Below are 17635 nucleotides of genomic sequence, written 5' to 3' on the forward strand. Positions count from 1 at the left end.
GGCATTCGATCCAATTTGTGATCCCAGCTACAAAGACAGATGTGTACAGTAATTTGTTCTTCCCACAAACAATTAAAGCATGGAATAATCTCCACCAAACTATAGTTACCCAACCAGATGCAACTAAATTTAAAGTAGCACTTTCTTCCCAATAACCCTTTCTGGCTTAATTCCTCCCTTCACCACCTCCAGTTTAAATTCCAGTTGGAATATTTTGGAGGACCAAGTAACCAAGAACCAAGAACTAGAATATCTTCAAATCAACCTTCTCTCTCCAAACCAAATATTCATAATTTTGTCAGATTGTCTTTTAAACAATTGAAGTATGAACCTAAAGACATTTTGAAACCTTAACTTTACAAACTGAGATGGCTGTACATTTGGGGAAAACCCCAAGGTGTCCAGCTGTTTAATACAAAGGCCAGACTTAAATTGAGTTTCAAGAAAATCAACACTTTGGAGATGTTGAGCAGAACAAAGTACAGGAGGAACCCAACGGGTCAGGCAGCATCTGAGGACGGAATGGAAAGGTGACATTTTGGGTAGGGATTCTACAGACTAAATGTAGTAGGGGGAGAAAGAGGTGGTGGTGGGACAAAGCCTGGCAAACGATAAGAAGATGTAGGTGAGGGAGAGGTGGATTGGCAGATGGGTGGAATAAGTAACCTGTAAGCTAGAGGTGAAAAGTCGACAAATGGGTGTCGGGTAGGGAGCTAAGAAAAATGAAATGTAAAGTCGGTGTGAGGGATATAGGTGAAAGGGGATGGATAGGGAGTGGGAAGAGGTGGGGGATAAAAGGGATGGGAGATGAGTATACAAAGGAGGAAAAAGGGCAGGGTGACTAGGGAGGCAGGAGATGGTGGGAGAAATGGGTTGCACATTATATTCCAATTATAAAAAATGCTTAAATGTACAATTCCCATGGGTTCTTTCAATAAAATACATGCAGATTTTGGAATTTGGAATATTTAGTGGAGCCCTCTGGCCTGGCGTGACTACTGATTCTCCAAAGAATGGTTTCCTTTCACTGGTATTGGACATTGCAAAATAAGTTTTTAAAATGCAGTCTCCTAATGTCTTTCCACACTTTAACTGTATCTCAATTTTTGCACCTGCTTCAGACAGTGTTGCTAATTATTTCCAGATCATCCACTGATTGCTGTGCATTGATCCCAAGCTCCCAAATTTAACGTCCATTTCATACTGACTGTTTTCTTTCAGCCATTTCATGGGAATATGGGGGAGAGATGCGAGGGATTGTCATATGCATTAGAATTGCGCACAAAATACATTATTGTACATCACAGGTTATTCTATTCAAACTTTTAACTTGCAGAACTAAATTCCATCTTGCTTATTCTTGAAAAAATAACTCTTTTAAATTGCAAATCTTTATGAAATTGCTTAATATTCTTACTTTTTTTGCATATGAACTCTTTATGCACGAATACGGGATAAATAATATGTTAAACTTTTACTAATCTGCGTGAGAACAGTGGCATTTTCTGAACATTAATATATGGCTTAGACATAATCGTACAAGATCAGAATGGGCATCTTTCTGTTGGCTGTGGTAAAAAAATGTTTTTAAATTATACCAATTTCTGCCAGATGTTCTAAAATTCTCGATGAAATGGGTGAAGTCAAAGCTTTAAAGTCCCACGAACGTGACAATTTAATTAAGGATGTAATAGAACCAATGGCCTCTGAGGGATTGCGCACCATCTGCTTAGCATTTAGAGAATTTGACGATTCTCCTACGGATTGGGATAACGAAAATGATATACTTTCTGGCCTCACTTGTATTGCTGTAGTTGGCATTGAAGATCCCGTAAGACCAGAGGTAGGTGAACTGTAAACGTGTTTAACGTAATGCAGGCTGTATGGGGTATAAACACGTCTTTTTGAGAGGAGGGAATTACCCAAATGTTGACTTTGAAAATATGCTCTATATAAATAATATCAATTCTTTCAATATTGAGACGAGCAGAATTAATGTCTGATATTATATCCAGTAATTTCCATTATTTGATCTTAATTTTCTCAATGATCTACAGTTCAACGTGGAAAGATTTGAACTTTAACTTGGCACACTTTTCGTCTAGATCCTTTTTGCTTCAATGGCAAAATAAAAGCTATAAGTATAACATTTGAACCACTGTGCTATGTGATACAAGTGTAAGAAGCTGATCATAAAATGGTGAAACGAGCATTATTTTATTCTCATGTACATGTAAAAGAACATGAATTTATGCTTATTTGGTTGGGTTATTGCAGTGTTTTCTAAAAATGTCGCCTCCACAGACATGACGCAAACTAATTTGCAGATAGCAATCTTTTGAAGGATTTTTTTAACTTAATCTGTACTTGGGTGTGTTTCTTTAAATTTTCTTCAATGATGATTAAAATATTCATTATCAATTTTTTAATGTAAAATTTGGACTTGAAAGATTGTATTTTCAACAGAATAAGGAGGCAGTGCTAATTATGAATTGAAACTAAGTAAAGATGCGTGCAGAAAGTTTGAATATTGAAACTACATTTTCCTAATAAAAGTTTGATTATTAAACATGCCTGATCACAGCAACGTAATATCCTGAAAATAAACCAAAGGAAAATTAATGAACAGCCTGATAAAGCCTGACAGCTGAATCAGAGGCCTGACCATGTTGGAAAAACCTGTTCTCTTTATTGTAAATGGGCAATTCCCTGCACCTGTCCTCTAATTGCCCCATTCAGCATCAGACCATTGAGCTTAGTCATGCAGCTCATCCTATTTCTGCAATGAATCTGTCTTTCTCTTTATTTAATTCAATGCATGCACATTTTGAAGTACGACAAAAATTAGCCGCTCTTGCCACTGTCGAGTAAAGGCTGAATGTTATTGATTACACTATATCTGCTATTGTTGGTAGCATTACTTTGAAACGGGCTTCTCTAAAAATGTATTTGTGCCACTGTCAGTAATAGACCGAGGACCTTTTACATCCTCTGTACACAAGACTATAACTTTACTATGAAAATTTAATGCAAGTGCATGAATGACTTGAGGAATAAATGTTTCTCATTAAGAATTGATCTTCGGGAAGTATTCAAGGGATATAGTTCCCGAAGATCATTGCTCACTATTGACCTCTGTAAGATTGAGTATTGCACAAGGTGCTGATGTAACTCGTTACATACCTTGAGATTGGAATTTCAGCCCTTACCAGTGGAATAGGTGTTGAGTTCCCAATGGGTTAAATGGACACAAGTAATGTGATGGAAATTATTTTTGGGCCTATATCGCTGCAGCATGGTGGCACAGCAGTAGAGTTGCTGCCTTACAGTGCCAGAGACCTGGGTTCACTCCTGACTATGGGTGCTGTCTGTACAGATTTTGTATTCTCCCTGTGACTGCATGGGGTTTTTTCTGGGTGCCCCAGTTTCCTTCCACAGATTTACAGGTTTGTAGGTTAACTGGTTATGGTAAGAATTGTAAATTGTCCCTAGTATGTAATGTGTGCTAGTGTAACGGGGATCGTTGGTCGGCGCGGACTCGGTGGGCCGAAGGGCCTGTTCTCTGTATCTCTAAACTAAAATGACTCGAGTAAAGTGTGAAGTTAAGCTTCGAGTTGAAGTCATTGATTCGTCCTGCCTGCAGGTTCCAGATGCCATTAAGCAATGCCAGAGTGCTGGTATCACAGTGCGGATGGTTACCGGTGACAACATTAACACGGCTCGTGCAATTGCTACAAAATGCGGCATTTTACAAGCGGGCGATGACTTTCTGTGTTTGGAGGGTAAACAGTTCAACAAACGCATTCGCAATGCAAAAGGAGAGGTACACAATCAATGAAATAAGTGTTAAAGTGTCTTATTCACTTGATGTTGATATTACAAAATAGCAAATACTTAATCATTTCAGATTGAGCAAGAACGGATAGACAGAATCTGGCCCAGGCTGCGTGTCCTTGCAAGATCATCACCCACCGATAAACATACTTTAGTCAAAGGTAAATCAAACATTGCAGGTTCTACATTTTCCTGTGGATATTGTTAATAGGTGAGCATTGTGGTTCTGAATGAGAAGGTAGATATTTGAGACGGTGTATATTCTTATTTAGCACATTTGCTTCAATTGGCATGAGGTCCAGCAACAACCTGTAATTTTATTGCGCATTTTATTGTTCATAAACGTTTATTGGTATTTCACTGTGCACTGGTGGTTATGGTAGCATTTAAGGTGCTTTTAAACAATCTTCAGGGATCTGATTTGTAGGAAGGTTAAATTTTATGGAGGGAATCCTGGGCAGTCAATAATAACAGAAGGAACAGCTGTCAGTGGTCAAGTCCTGTAATGGGGTGAACTTGTGAATAGGATGGTTATTTTGGGACTTAGAAACAAATGCCAGTTCCGGATGGTGAGGGTTTCTGGGAGCTTCTCAAAATAAGCTACAGGTTTCCCAAATGAAAGTGCACCAGGACGTTAAGTGAGTCAAACATGAGCCTAAAGCATTGGCTCCAGTATTTGGTGGAGGAGTATTGAGAAGTGGCACTAAAACTGTGTGGGTTAGAAAACCGATGAAGTAAATTGAAAACATTAAAGCAGGGGCTGGTTTCTACAGCTGGAGCAAAATGAGGAAACAATGAGATGTGGTAGCTTGGGTGTTGATGGAAGAGTTCTGAAAAATGGTTTGTGCAACAATGAAAAGGAAGTTAAAAAACAGCAAGGCGGAAGTCATTCGACAGTAAGAAAGAAAAGAGGATGACAATAGTTTTCCATTGCTTTAATGTAGACTGAAACCATTCCCAAATATGGAGAGAATAATCACTTACTTTCCCAGCTGCATATGTGGGAATGAGATATCCTCATTTTAAATAAAAAATAGAATATTCTCTGGTCAAGAAGCATCTGGAGAGAGAAAATAATTTTCATTTCAAGTCAAAAATATTCATGAAGAAGCATTAGAAGTCTGATTATAGAGGAGGGTGAATGGTGAAGAAAACAATGTGACAGGATGGAGACCAAAAGGCAGTGTTTAAGGCTTGTTCATTGCTGCTGATCTGAGAAAATGAGAGGACCTTGGCCAAAAGGTCATCAAATTCCTTTAGTATTCCATTGTGCAGAGAATATACTGAACTGCTGAACATGTGAATAGATTTAGATTTGCTTACATGCGCAGAGATCCTCCTAGTTTCCATGCATTTAATAACAAGACTGCCACCTGGTGCAAATTATACCATATAAACAATTGTAAATGTAATGACAGCTAACTAAAAGGCAAAGTCATGTGATCTAAAGGGCATAAGTAGAACTGTCAAATGCAGTTTTAAAATTTTCAATCCTGGGCTTTGGCTAATTGATCCATTTGAGGGACGACTACCATCATTTGATGAATGGGCAAGCGTCGTTAATGTCATTTTTTCTTTAACCAATAATTTTCCTTTTATGGTGCAGTTTTTATTCACTGTTTCATACATACATGTAAACAATTTTCCAGTGCTACAGGAAAATATCAAGACATTTAATTGTTCAGAAATAATAGCTATTGAAAATAGATAGCTTTCTTGTTTTTTGTTTAATCGTAACTTAATTTTTTTAACTTTTAAAACTGAGGTACAGCTGTATGTTGTCCAAAAAAGGCCATGTAGTCATAGAATTTGAGCCCATTCAACTTTGCCTGGTTGCTAATTGAATTGCTAATGGAAATCAAAACTTAAAACACTAATTCGTAAACCTGTTTCATGGGGAACAAATCAAACATGTCGAACTCAGGATGGGATGTTGCTGAGGCTGGGAGTGAAAAGTTTTAGACAAATTATTCAAACTGATGCTTAGTCTGCTTAAGATGGATGTATAAACAGAAAATGCTGGGACCTTTCAAGTCGTACAGCATCTACTGAAGATCCTTTATCAGAACTGACGACAGCATCTTCAAAAGAAATTAATATTTTTTTATTTTCACTTCAAGGCATTATTGATAGTACTGTGATGGAACGAAGGCAGGTTGTAGCAGTCACAGGTGATGGTACTAATGATGGGCCAGCGTTGAAAAAAGCTGATGTTGGATTTGCCATGGTATGTTCTTAAAACAAAACGTGCATTATAGCTGTGTTTTGGACCTTTAAATTAATCTTGGATATTGTAAAATGTAAGAATGCAATACTTTAAAAACTCAATGGATTTCTTCATGCAATGTGTTCCTCATCACAGCATATAACTAGTTATTTTAGCTGTTACTTTCTCCCCCCAGGGTATTGCTGGAACAGATGTGGCCAAAGAAGCCTCAGATATTATTCTAACCGATGATAACTTCACAAGCATTGTCAAAGCAGTAATGTGGGGCAGAAACGTGTATGACAGTATTTCAAAGTTTCTCCAGTTCCAGCTAACTGTCAATGTTGTGGCAGTGATTGTGGCATTCACTGGTGCTTGTATTACACAGGTATGTGGGGAAAAGCAAATATGCAAATATACTGCAAACCTTTCAAGACTGTTAAAGATTGAAGGCCCTAGAGATTGTACTTAGTTTGTCTGTGGTAATAGATTTTCAATTAATTCAATTAATGGTTTGTCTTGTAAATATTTGTACTCAGTATTAACTGGACAGCATGAGAACCATGACTAATAAGCACATGTCACTCACTGAGCAGGTCTCCACCATTCTTCCCCAGTCTGATTCCATCTGAAAATCAGCCCTTCCACCTGGATCCACCTAATTCCTGCCTTGCCCACAACTCCATATACTGCCCATCTACCCTGTATTATTTCAGTCCAGATGAAGGAGTCAACACAAAATGTTGACTGTCCATTTCCCACCACAGATGCTGACTGACCCACTGAGTTAATCCAGCAGTTTGTTATCCTTGTTTATGCCCAATCTGTGTAAATATAGCAATTCCAAATGTCCTGTAAATCCGGCAATGAGACACTAAATATGTATCAATAACAAGAGACACAATACTAAGCAAATTATCCTGACCTGAATAAAGGGCTTAAGCTAGGCTGGCCTGACCTGACCCAAATCTGAATGTTTTATCAGAGGCACAGCTGACACATTGTCAGAGTTGCACAGCATAGAAGCAGGCCCTTTGGCCTGGTGCTTATATGCCAACCATAATTTATATCTATATTAAACCCATTTACTTGGATTAATTCCATATCTCATTTGACATGCTTGCCTTCATTGGGAAGAATATGGAACACAAAAGTTGGGACATGTGCAACGTTGTTAGTGAGACCAAACTTGGAAGTACAGGTGCACAACCTTTTATTCGAAAGCCTTGGGACCAGACACTTTTCGTAATTCGGAATTTTTCGGCTTTCGGAATGGAAGATTTTTAGCGTAGATTTTAACGGCTGGCTCAGTGGTAGAGTGCTCGGCTCATATCCGCAAGGTCGCGAGTTTACGTCTCAATCCCGGCAGTTACTCGATCGCGAGTTTGAGTCTTCAATGTAGTTTTTTCTTGCAGAATAGGGAGGGTTAGGCTGGGATCATTCTCTGCGAGATGATCTTAGTGCGGGAGACAAGTGTAGGAGAGGTGTACTGACTGTGTGGGCAGAACTTTGGAAGTGATTGCCCACCATTCTCAAAAGCCGCTGTGTCTCCCTGTCCCTCCAACTCCAGAGGAATCCGCTCCCCGACGGGCCGCTACGGCGACAAGTGACAGTTCGCCCACAGCCCGAGCTGCGCCACCCCAAGAACAAGACGTACCTTGCACACCATCAGCTTCTGCCCCTAGGGGGAGCGTGTTCCTCTGGAGTTGGAGCGGGGCTGGGCTGGAGTTGCTGATCTGGGATCTCCGTGCTTGCAGTGGGCCTGGGGGTCGGTGTCCCGATGAGGGGGGCGCAGCTCGGGCTGTGGGCGAACTGCCATTTGGCGCCGTAGCGGCCCATCGGGGAGCGGCTTCTGGTAGTCCTGACGTCTCTCAGCTCCTGTCCAGGGGGGTGGCCGGAGACGTCAGGACCAACAGGAACCCGCTCCCCGATGGGCCGCTACAGCGACAAGTGGCGGTTCGCCCACAGCCCGAGCTGCGCCCCCTCATCCGCAACCCGGGTTCCTCTGGAGTTGGAGCGGGGCTGGGCTAGAGTTGCTGCTGGCTGTGAGTCTCTGGGATCTCCGTGCTTGCAGTCGGTGTCCCGTTGGTCCTGACGTCTCCGGCCACCCCCCTGGACAGGAGCTGAACTGGGAACTGTACCGCCCTTGCCCCCTCCCTCTGCAACTGCAATCAACCCCACTCTCCTGCAAGGGCGGTACAGTTCCCAGTCTCAGCTCCTGTACAGGGGGTTGGCCGGAGACGTCACAGCCCGAGCTGCGCCCCCTCATCCGCAACCCCAAGAACAAGACGTACCTTGCACACCATCAGCTTCTGGAGTTGGAACGGGACTGGGCTGCTGCTGGCTGTGGGTCTCTGGGATCTCCGTGCTTGCAGTGGGCCTGGCAGTCGGTGTCCCGTTGGTCCTGATGTCTCCGGTGACTGGCACTGACCTGCTGGCATCGCCGACGTGAAAACAGTGCAAAGCCCCCGCGCCGGTGCAATGGGCGGGGAGCTGGAGAGGGGAGGGAAGGGGTCACACATATGGCCGGGAAGCAGAGGGGTGTAGGTGGGGTGAAATTGAAGGGAGCAACAATCTGCTTCTGCCTGCCCACTGAGTTAAAAAGTTCCTACGCAAGACTCACGATACACTGTGTATCGTAAGTCTACCGTGGGAACTTTTTAACTCAGCGGGCAGGCAGCAGCAGATTGTCAATTATTAACCCTCCCACACAATATACCCTCACCTTCTCTTTTATGAATGGGGATTTAGTTCCCCTTTCTTCGAGGACCGACCGGTTCCACTGTCACCTCTGCAGGCCGCCCTCGGTGAACGTCTTCAAGGACCGAAAAAATGTCCGCTATTCGGAGCTTTTCGTTATTTGGAATTTCGGATAAAAGGTTGTGCACCTGTACTGTGTGCATTTTTGGTCCCCTGCTATAAGAAGGTTATCATTAGGTTGGAAAAAGTGCAGAAGAGATTTACCTGGATGATACCTGGACTTAGACATAAAATGCTGGACTAACTCAGCGGATCAGGCAGTATCTCTGGAGAAAAGGAATAGGTGACATTTTGGTTTGGAACCCTTCTTCCTTTTCTTTTTTTCCAGACCTATTCCTTTTCTCCAGAGATACCAGTCTGAAGAAGGGAGGTACACAAAATTGCTGGAGAAACTCAGCGGGTGCAGCAGCATCTATGGAGCGAAGGAAATAGGCAACGTTTCGGGCCGAAACCCTTCTTCAGACTGATGGGGGGGGGGGGGGGGGGGAAAGGAAGGAAAAAGGGAGGAGGAAGAGCCCGAGGGCGGGGGGATGGGAGGAGACAGATCGAGGGTTAAGGAAGGGGAGGAGACAGCAAGGGCTAGCAAAATTGGGAGAATTCAACGTTAATGCCACCAGGACGCAAGCTACCCAGGTGGAATATGAGGTGCTGTTCCTCCAATTTCCGGAGTTGCTCACTCTGGCAATGGAGGAGACCCAGGACAGAGAGGTCGGATTGGGAATGGGAGGGGGAGTTGAAGTGCTGAGCCACCGGGAGTTCAAGTAGGTTATTGCGGACTGAGCGGAGGTGTTCGGCAAAACGATCGCCCAACCTCCGCTTAGTCTCCCCGTCTGAAGAAGGGTTCTGACCTGAAACATTACCTTTTCTCCAGAGATGCTGCCTGACCTGCTGGGTTATCCAGCATTTTGTGTCTATATTTGGTATAAACCAGCATCTGCTGTTCCTTTCTACACATGTTACTTGGATTTGTGGGCTAGTGTTGTTGGGAGAAGTTGAATAGGATGGAACTTTTTTTCTTTGGAGCGTTAAAGGCTGAGTTGTGACATTATGGAGGCTAAAGTGAATGCCAAGTTCCTTTCAACAGAGATGGGGATTCTAAAACTTGACGACATTGGCAATAATAGGAGAGATTTAATGGGTACCTTGGGCAACTTTTTCATTCAGCAGGTAGTCAATATCTGTGATTAGTTGCCAGCTGCAAGATAAAGCACTAAACATTACAACCGTTATCTTGTATCTGTACACTGGACAGTTTGGTGGGAATCTTTTTTCTGATTGGATTGCCTGCAAAAATAGCTTTTCCCTGTACCTGTGTACACATGAAACATTTGTTTGTTCTCTATTTCACCTGATGTAAATTTTAATGCTTGGCTTTTTTTAGGATTCTCCTTTGAAGGCTGTGCAGATGCTTTGGGTAAATCTAATCATGGACACACTTGCATCACTTGCTTTGGCCACTGAACCTCCCACAGAAGCTCTATTACTACGGAAGCCTTATGGCAGAAATAAACCACTCATCTCCCGTACCATGATGAAAAATATATTTGGTCATGCCATCTACCAACTTGTTATTGTGTTTACACTCTTGTTTGCTGGTAAGCAAAGGGCATTAAACCTTAAGTCTATGTTTAGAATACGTCACTTGTTGCATTTTGATTAGAAAATAGTTCCAACTGAAATTGCATCTGGGTTTAATATCTAAACTTGCTAAAAAGCAATGTATTACTTGTCTGCATCATGTTTTAACTGCCTGATTGGTACAGAAATAGTACTCTGTGACTGTAAGATGACAAATTAATGATGGCATGTTAGTGATGGTAACTACAAGGTCTGAACTTCCAGACCTCCTTGGATTTGAGAAGATTATAGGGTAGTAACTAATTCTAGGGCAAATATAAAAAATACGAAATGTTGGGCAATTAGCCAAATATTTATGGGGAAATCTGTAGAACCTGAAAATGGTAACTAGACTCAATAGTAAAGGTTTTGAGGCAAGTTGTATATGACAAAACTTGTAAAAAGTTAAGGCTTTGACTAGCAAAGCAGATAAGGGATGGTGAGAATGTGGAATACCTGAAATGGCTCAAAGGATTTGATACAATGACATTAAGATGTCATATTACTGCCCATTGGATTGTAGGTAATGGTGTTAATCAAAGATTGATTAACCATAAGGCAAAAGTTAAAGCCGCCATTTTCAGGTTAGTGCATTCTATTTATTTTATTTAGTAGATTGTCACAAACATTGATGTTTGGGCCTCGGCTACTTAGGATCTTTATCGATCATTTAGTTGTGGGAGGCAGATGCAATATATCAAAGTGTGCTATCAATACAAAGATTGTTGACAAAGGAACTGAGAGGATAAAGCAAAGGAATGATAGTTAATTATAGTACAGCTAATGCAGCTGCCCAAGCTTCAGTGATTTGGGTTCAGTCATGGGCATGGAGTTTGCATGTCCTGCATATGACTGACTTTCTCTCTGGTTTCCTCTCATCCCAAAATGCAACATTGGAGAATAAACTGGCCATTGTAAATTGTCGTTCTATGCTGCATGGCAATGAAGGACAGGGAATTGTGGATGAGTTATGTGGGTAAATGAGCAATTATCCACTAAATGAGAAACAAAAGTAGTTTTTTTAAATATTGTTAAATATCACAAATCAGGGATTTGACTGTTCTTGGGCTTGCACAGATCATGGAAAATTAACACGCAGCTTGGGAAAACAATTTAAAAGACATATTGTATGTTATTTACTGGTATACACCTTTGTTTCAGCTGTATCTGAAGTCAATGTACATCAAAGGACAGATTGCAACAAAGCATTGCAATAGATTTTGGAGATAGAGATTGGAATGAGAAGCAATCCTATTTAAACAATTCTTTGAGTTTAACAGGGTAGATTCTATGTTTAGCCATTTAGGACCAAAATCAGATGTTTAGGATTACAGATGCTTAATATATTTAAATCTAATCTGTTTTGGGTCATCAAGTAACATGGGGATAGGGTGAGGAAAGTGGTGTGAAACTAAATCAGCCATCTTACTTGAACGATGCATCAAGCTAGATAATTGTATAGTCTATTTCATTTACGATGTACCTGCTTCATTGCAGCTGTCAACATTCTCCTCCTCTGGTCATCTAGTTCATCTTACAGTTGAATGATTTTGTTATATTGTTTGGTTTGCAAATAGTGGCATCTTCAAAGAAAACATTTCAAATATGACTTTTTTGATTCAGGGGAGAAAATATTTGATATTGACAGTGGAAGAAATGCTCCTCTTCAGGCTCCCCCATCAGAACACTATACAATTGTATTTAATACATTTGTTTTGATGCAATTGTTTAATGAAGTGAACGCTCGCAAAATTCATGGTGAAAGGAATGTTTTTAATGGAATTTTCAAAAACCCAATATTTTGTAGCATTGTACTGGGAACATTTTTGGTACAGGTAAGTTCGTTAGTTATGACCACCTAATTCTTGTTTCATCAGCTTCTGAATTTTGGACTGTAAGTTTACATTTTAAATCCATGATTTTTTTCCAGATCCTAATTGTTCAATTTGGTGGGAAGCCATTTAGTTGCACTGAACTATCGATTGATCAGTGGTTATGGTGTGTTTTTCTAGGAATGGGAACACTTCTCTGGGGACAGGTAAGCATTCTGATTTTGGAACAGTTCTTTATTTACCATTGCCTTTACAAAATATGGCGGCGTGCTGTGACAACATCTTGCCAGCAGCACAACAGGACAGGATCAAATGTAAGAATTCTAAAATTATTTGGCACTATATTGGGGTATCTTATTTATTGGCGTTGTTTTTTTGTCTATTATGCTATCTATTGAGTACCGTGTTTAGACCTGTTGTGCCGCTGCAAGTAAGAATTTCATTGTTCCATTTTGGTACATATGACAATTAAACATTTGACCTGTCGTTTAGTTTAGAGTTACAGCATGGAGATAGGCCCTTCGGCCCACTTAATCCCTGTTCACTAGCACTATCCTGTACACTAGAACTATCCTACACACTAGGGACAATTTACAGTTTACAAAAAAGAAATTAACCTACAAACCCACACGTCTTTGGAGTGTGGTAGGAAATCAGAACACCCGGAAAAAAACTCACAGGGAGAACGTACAAACTCCAAACAGACAGCACCCGTAGTCTCTGGCAAGGTAGCAGCTCTACTGCTGCGCCACTGTGTCTCCCTGCTTCTAGTTTAGGAGTAGATTTTGATGTGTTATTAATAGCAAGTGAACATCAAGCTGCTGAGTTTTTTTGTTTGAGATGAATGTAAGTATTCCTGTTGCAGATGATTGCTACAATTCCAACAAGTCGATTAAAGTTCCTTAAAGAAGCTGGCCTTGGCACACAAAAGGAAGAGATTCCAGAGGAAGAACTGGAAGAGGATATTGAAGAAATTGACCATGCAGAGAGAGAACTGCGTCATGGTCAAATTTTGTGGTTTAGAGGTCTGAACAGAATACAGACTCAGGTATGAATGCCATGATTAAATCATTCTTTTTCGATATTGGAAAAGACATGGGCAGACCACCCCAGATATTTTGCTTATTAACTACAACTCTGCAACTATCCTGTAAAACACTTTTAGTTATAATTTCTGCTCTTATATATTATAGATCGGATGGTTTTCTCTTTCTGCCTTTCTCTCTCTTCTCTCTCTCTTTCAATGAACAAGCTGTCACAATCTCTGGTTCCTTGCAGATGGATGTAGTGAATGCTTTCCAGACTGGAACTTCCTTTCAGGGAGCTCTAAGGCGGCAGCCTTCCATCGCCAGCCAGCACCACGATGTAACAAATGTTTCTACCCCTACACATGTAGTGTTTACAGCTGCCACTACTGCTTCTACTACTGTGGGGTGTGAGTTAGTTTCTTAGTGCATGAAATTAACATTTCCTGAACCACGTGCCTAACGTTTCTCATTTTTCCTGTAGTACCCTCCAAACTTCATTGTTTCAGTCTGTTCATGCAGCTTTTCTTAACATGATCACCAAATCTTAAGGGTTTATTTTTTTTAAGTCGAGAATCTTAAACAAAAGCATACTTATGAAACTTGAGAATGTATACCTGCCACATTTCCATTCAGTTAGATTTCTTCAGGAAAAGATTCAAATGTGCCTGTGTAAATGTTTTGAGTATAAGCCCATATTTGGAGACTCTAGTAACACCTCAGCAAAGTATAAAGTGACGTTTCTTTGACAGTTCTATAAATCTACTCTTGAAGGGTTTTAATCTCTGCAGCTAAATTACATCTGATTTAAATCTGGAGTGTGGCCATTGCTTTCTTTTTCTAGGATTACTTATTTCTGTTACAGAGCAAGAGGGCCAAACTGACATCTTTTTCTGTATCTTTTTATAGCGTTTGATGTGTCTTCCATTATGAAACCCGACTCCTCTAGTTTGTTCCATGTACCTTATGTGCCTGTTGTTAAAATAACGTTAACACAATGGAAAAGCTTCAAATTTACATAAGCTCATGGCGATAAAGCGCTAACAATTGTACATTACTGGATCTGTAATACTTCAGTTTAACATCAGATTGGCCATATTCTTGATTGCATTGACAATTTGAGGTGTCTGGTTGCTTGTGCTTTCTTCCACCTTAGCTTAACGTTCCACCTAACTGTTAAACAATATTGTTCCAAGAAGAAAGAGACTAAAATGAATTTGTAGCAGTAAAATGAGAGCGTCTCTGAACTCTGCGGGTCGGGCAGGATTTGGGAGGGAACCGTTTAGTCAACATTTTGGGGTGAGACTCTTACTGGATGGACTATGCAGCCCATTACTGCCCCCTGCCCATTTCCCTCTACAAATGCATCCTGACACTGAGTTCCTCCAGCTGCTCTCTTATTAATGCTTAAATTGCTTTTATGTTGGCCATTTTTAAAAAAAAATCTCCAGGTCCAATAGGTTAAGAATAGCAGTAGCAGAAAGTAACCATCTTTGCTCCCGTCAAGGAAAATGTGCCTGGAATAATGTGCCTTCGTACTTAAATGCTATCTAATGGAAATGTGTGGTCTTGATGCTTTCCTCAGTGGTATGTTCAAGATCAGAATTCATTGCCAAATATGTACAAAGAATATTGTCATATTTTAATGTCTGTAAAGTTTGTGTCCTTTTGTCTTATCCTCTGATCATATTACTTTCAATACAACATTTAGCAGGTTTAAAATTTGAGCAAATAGTCTTGGGCATATGCTTAAACACTTACACAGGTTGCTACTTAGGGTTTTTGCATGTCTCATTTTCTTAATGCTGTGTTTATCTTAGGCTTGGCTTTTTATTCATAATCAGTGGCATCCTAATCCCACGCATGAGGTGATCCTGTTTTGTAGCTCATATTTGTGCATTTTAAAACATTTTTGGTCTTCAAAATGAGGTGTGTGAATCTTTGGACCAATAAGTATTGATGTATTAACTGCTTTGTTTGTATTTTATGGTACATTGGCTTAAATCCTTTCAACAAGGTGACATGCTTTTTCAAGATTTATTTATTGCTCTAAAATGGCTTCCCAGTTTTTTCTAGTTCAAGCTTCCACTGCATACTGCACGATACAGATTTCACGTGTGTTGCTATGTAACTGTGGATTTCAACTGACAATGCACCTTAATCATATTTTGGCACGTCAAAACCATCCACGTGTTTTTTGAAATGACTGACACGGTGCATTTTGTCTTGCAGCTCAGAGTGGTGAATGCATTCCGTAGTTCTTTGTACGAAGGATTAGAGAAACCAGAAAGTCGCAGCTCAATCCACAACTTTATGACCCATCCAGAATTTCGAATAGACGATTCTGACACACAGATCCCTCTTATTGATGATAGTGATACTGAAGACGGAACACAGAAACAACCTGATAGCTCTCCTAAATTATCTATCAGCTCTCCTAAATTATCTATCAATGAAAACAACAATGCTGTTGACAGTGGGATCCATCTTACAATAGACACAAGCAAGTCTGCTACCTCTTCAACCCCAGGGAGTCCACTACATAGTCTGGAAACGTCTCTCTAGTGCGAATTGAATGTTAATATAAACGGTCTAGTGAGTTACAGGAAAAAAAACTGGTTCCTTTTACACTGTGTGATTGACAAGATATTCTTGTCTTGGACTTCAGCAGAAGACACACCGAGAATGTAGATACTTTTAAGCTTTCTGCCAGACTATGGGTGCTTTTGGAATTCAAGTGACGCACAAACCTGGTATAAAAATGACTTGCTTTGAGGATTTGTTCTGTTACAGAAGGATAAAAAAAAAAAAATCAACTTTAAGAATTGTCCTGAGAGTGTGTTAGCTGAACATTTAGTTTCTCTTGATTTCTGGATGGTGTTTATTTTGCCCTGGCTCATTGAATCTTTAATTTCTGCTACTTGGCTGTTAATATTTTGAATTATTTATGTTCTAAAATGATGCAGTTCTGTTTACAAGGTTTGTAGATACTTTTGTTTCTGTTTGTAGGTAGAAGGCTTCCTGACATATGATGCAGAGAAACTAATCCTTAATACTACTGTATTTTCAGGAAAAGGGTGTTTCTATTGAAACTGTACTAAATATGCCTGTGATTTACTTTGTTAAATACTGTAGATAAGAAAAGCTAATACTTGTAGCCAAATAGATAACACTACTAAAACAATGCTGAAATATTGTAACAGTTATGGCCCCTTTCCCAGTGCAGCCCCCCAATATTTACAAGGATTTTTCAATGATTGTTTCAGAATCTAGTTTCTCAGTTTTTGAGAAATTAACTGCATAAAGAATCTTTCCTTTCAAATAAGTAAGGGTGAAATGTCAATTGGAAAAATACATCCATGTATAATGAGATGCTTCAGAGTATTTGTCAGCTCATCAAATGGATTAAATCAAATGCATCATTATCTTTGTCTGTGTTTGTCCTTGGATATTAGCTTAAACTTGGTGAGATACGAACAGGATTTTATTTCCCTAGAAAGTTTTAGGCACTTTCCTTCAGCATAAGGGAGGGCTGTTTGAATAGTGTGTACTATATTATCTTCAACTTTTATGATTTTAAATAACCCTCTCATTTAAAAAATAATCAAAATGTTGTAAAACCCAACGCTGCATCATGCAATGTACCAGGATAATTGATTTCTAAGAGTAGATAACTCCCTTCTACATCATGGTTTCAATTGATAAAGATTGACATGGAAGTAATCTAATATGGCGCATTTGTGATGCATACAACTTTTTTCCCCAAAGATGTGGGTGCGATAATTGGCAAGAGCACATAACTGCAGCGTACCTGGGGCAGGAAATAATTCCAAACTACTTTGTTGCTGTCTTGTTCGTTAGTGTAATTATTTCCTCGAATCCCCCACTCATTCAATATTATACTTTTAACAGATCTAATTTAGTACAATTTTAATCTGTAAAAAAAATATTTGCAGCAATGGGTTTTTGGGGTGGGTGGGGGAGGTTGGCTGTGGGGGAAAATGATATGTACAGCTGGATTTTCTGTTGCGAATTTCACATTTCCTGTGTCCAAACTACTTTTAAGATTTTTTTTAAATTATGGAGTATTGAAAAGAAAAGGTTGAGTGAAATAGTGTCTGATTTTTGACATTTACAGTAATTTATATTACTAATGCCAACAGTGTAAATTTTAGAACCAAATCATTAAATGTTTAAAGAAATACTAACAATAATGTCATATTTTCCTTGTGTCAGATGTTTTTAGTCTGTGTATCCAAGGAGCAGAGATACAATGTTTGCAATAGAATCTTTAGGTAATTGACCACAGGGATAATTTCCTTATTTAAACAAATTCTCTATTCCCTGTGGCTGTCGTGAAA

General features: G+C 39.9%; 1 protein-coding gene and 1 long non-coding RNA gene across 6 annotated transcripts in view; one reads left to right on the forward strand and one right to left on the reverse strand.

Moving 5' to 3' along the window:
- LOC129706360 (plasma membrane calcium-transporting ATPase 1-like) overlaps positions 1-16699 on the forward strand; it is a 98561-nt gene extending 81862 nt beyond the window's left edge. For 4 of the 5 annotated variants that reach the window (XM_055650614.1, XM_055650615.1, XM_055650616.1 and 1 more), the window contains exons 12-21: positions 1612-1843; positions 3644-3823; positions 3908-3995; positions 5955-6061; positions 6237-6428; positions 10182-10395; positions 12041-12252; positions 12348-12455; positions 13115-13297; positions 15507-16699. In XM_055650614.1, coding sequence (XP_055506589.1) covers positions 1612-1843; positions 3644-3823; positions 3908-3995; positions 5955-6061; positions 6237-6428; positions 10182-10395; positions 12041-12252; positions 12348-12455; positions 13115-13297; positions 15507-15839 — 1849 coding nt within the window. In that variant the 3' untranslated portion in view covers positions 15840-16699. Of the gene's footprint in view, positions 1-1611; positions 1844-3643; positions 3824-3907; positions 3996-5954; positions 6062-6236; positions 6429-10181; positions 10396-12040; positions 12253-12347; positions 12456-13114; positions 13298-13527; positions 13615-15506 lie in introns of all 5 variants that reach the window. The other variant, XM_055650618.1, reaches the window with a different exon arrangement.
- LOC129706362 (uncharacterized) overlaps positions 1-17635 on the reverse strand; it is a 38211-nt gene that overhangs the window by 6773 nt on the left and 13803 nt on the right. The window lies entirely within an intron of this gene.

The sequence above is a fragment of the Leucoraja erinacea genome, chromosome 19 (assembly GCF_028641065.1).
Source record: "Leucoraja erinacea ecotype New England chromosome 19, Leri_hhj_1, whole genome shotgun sequence".
NCBI classification, from domain to species: Eukaryota; Metazoa; Chordata; class Chondrichthyes; order Rajiformes; family Rajidae; genus Leucoraja; species Leucoraja erinaceus.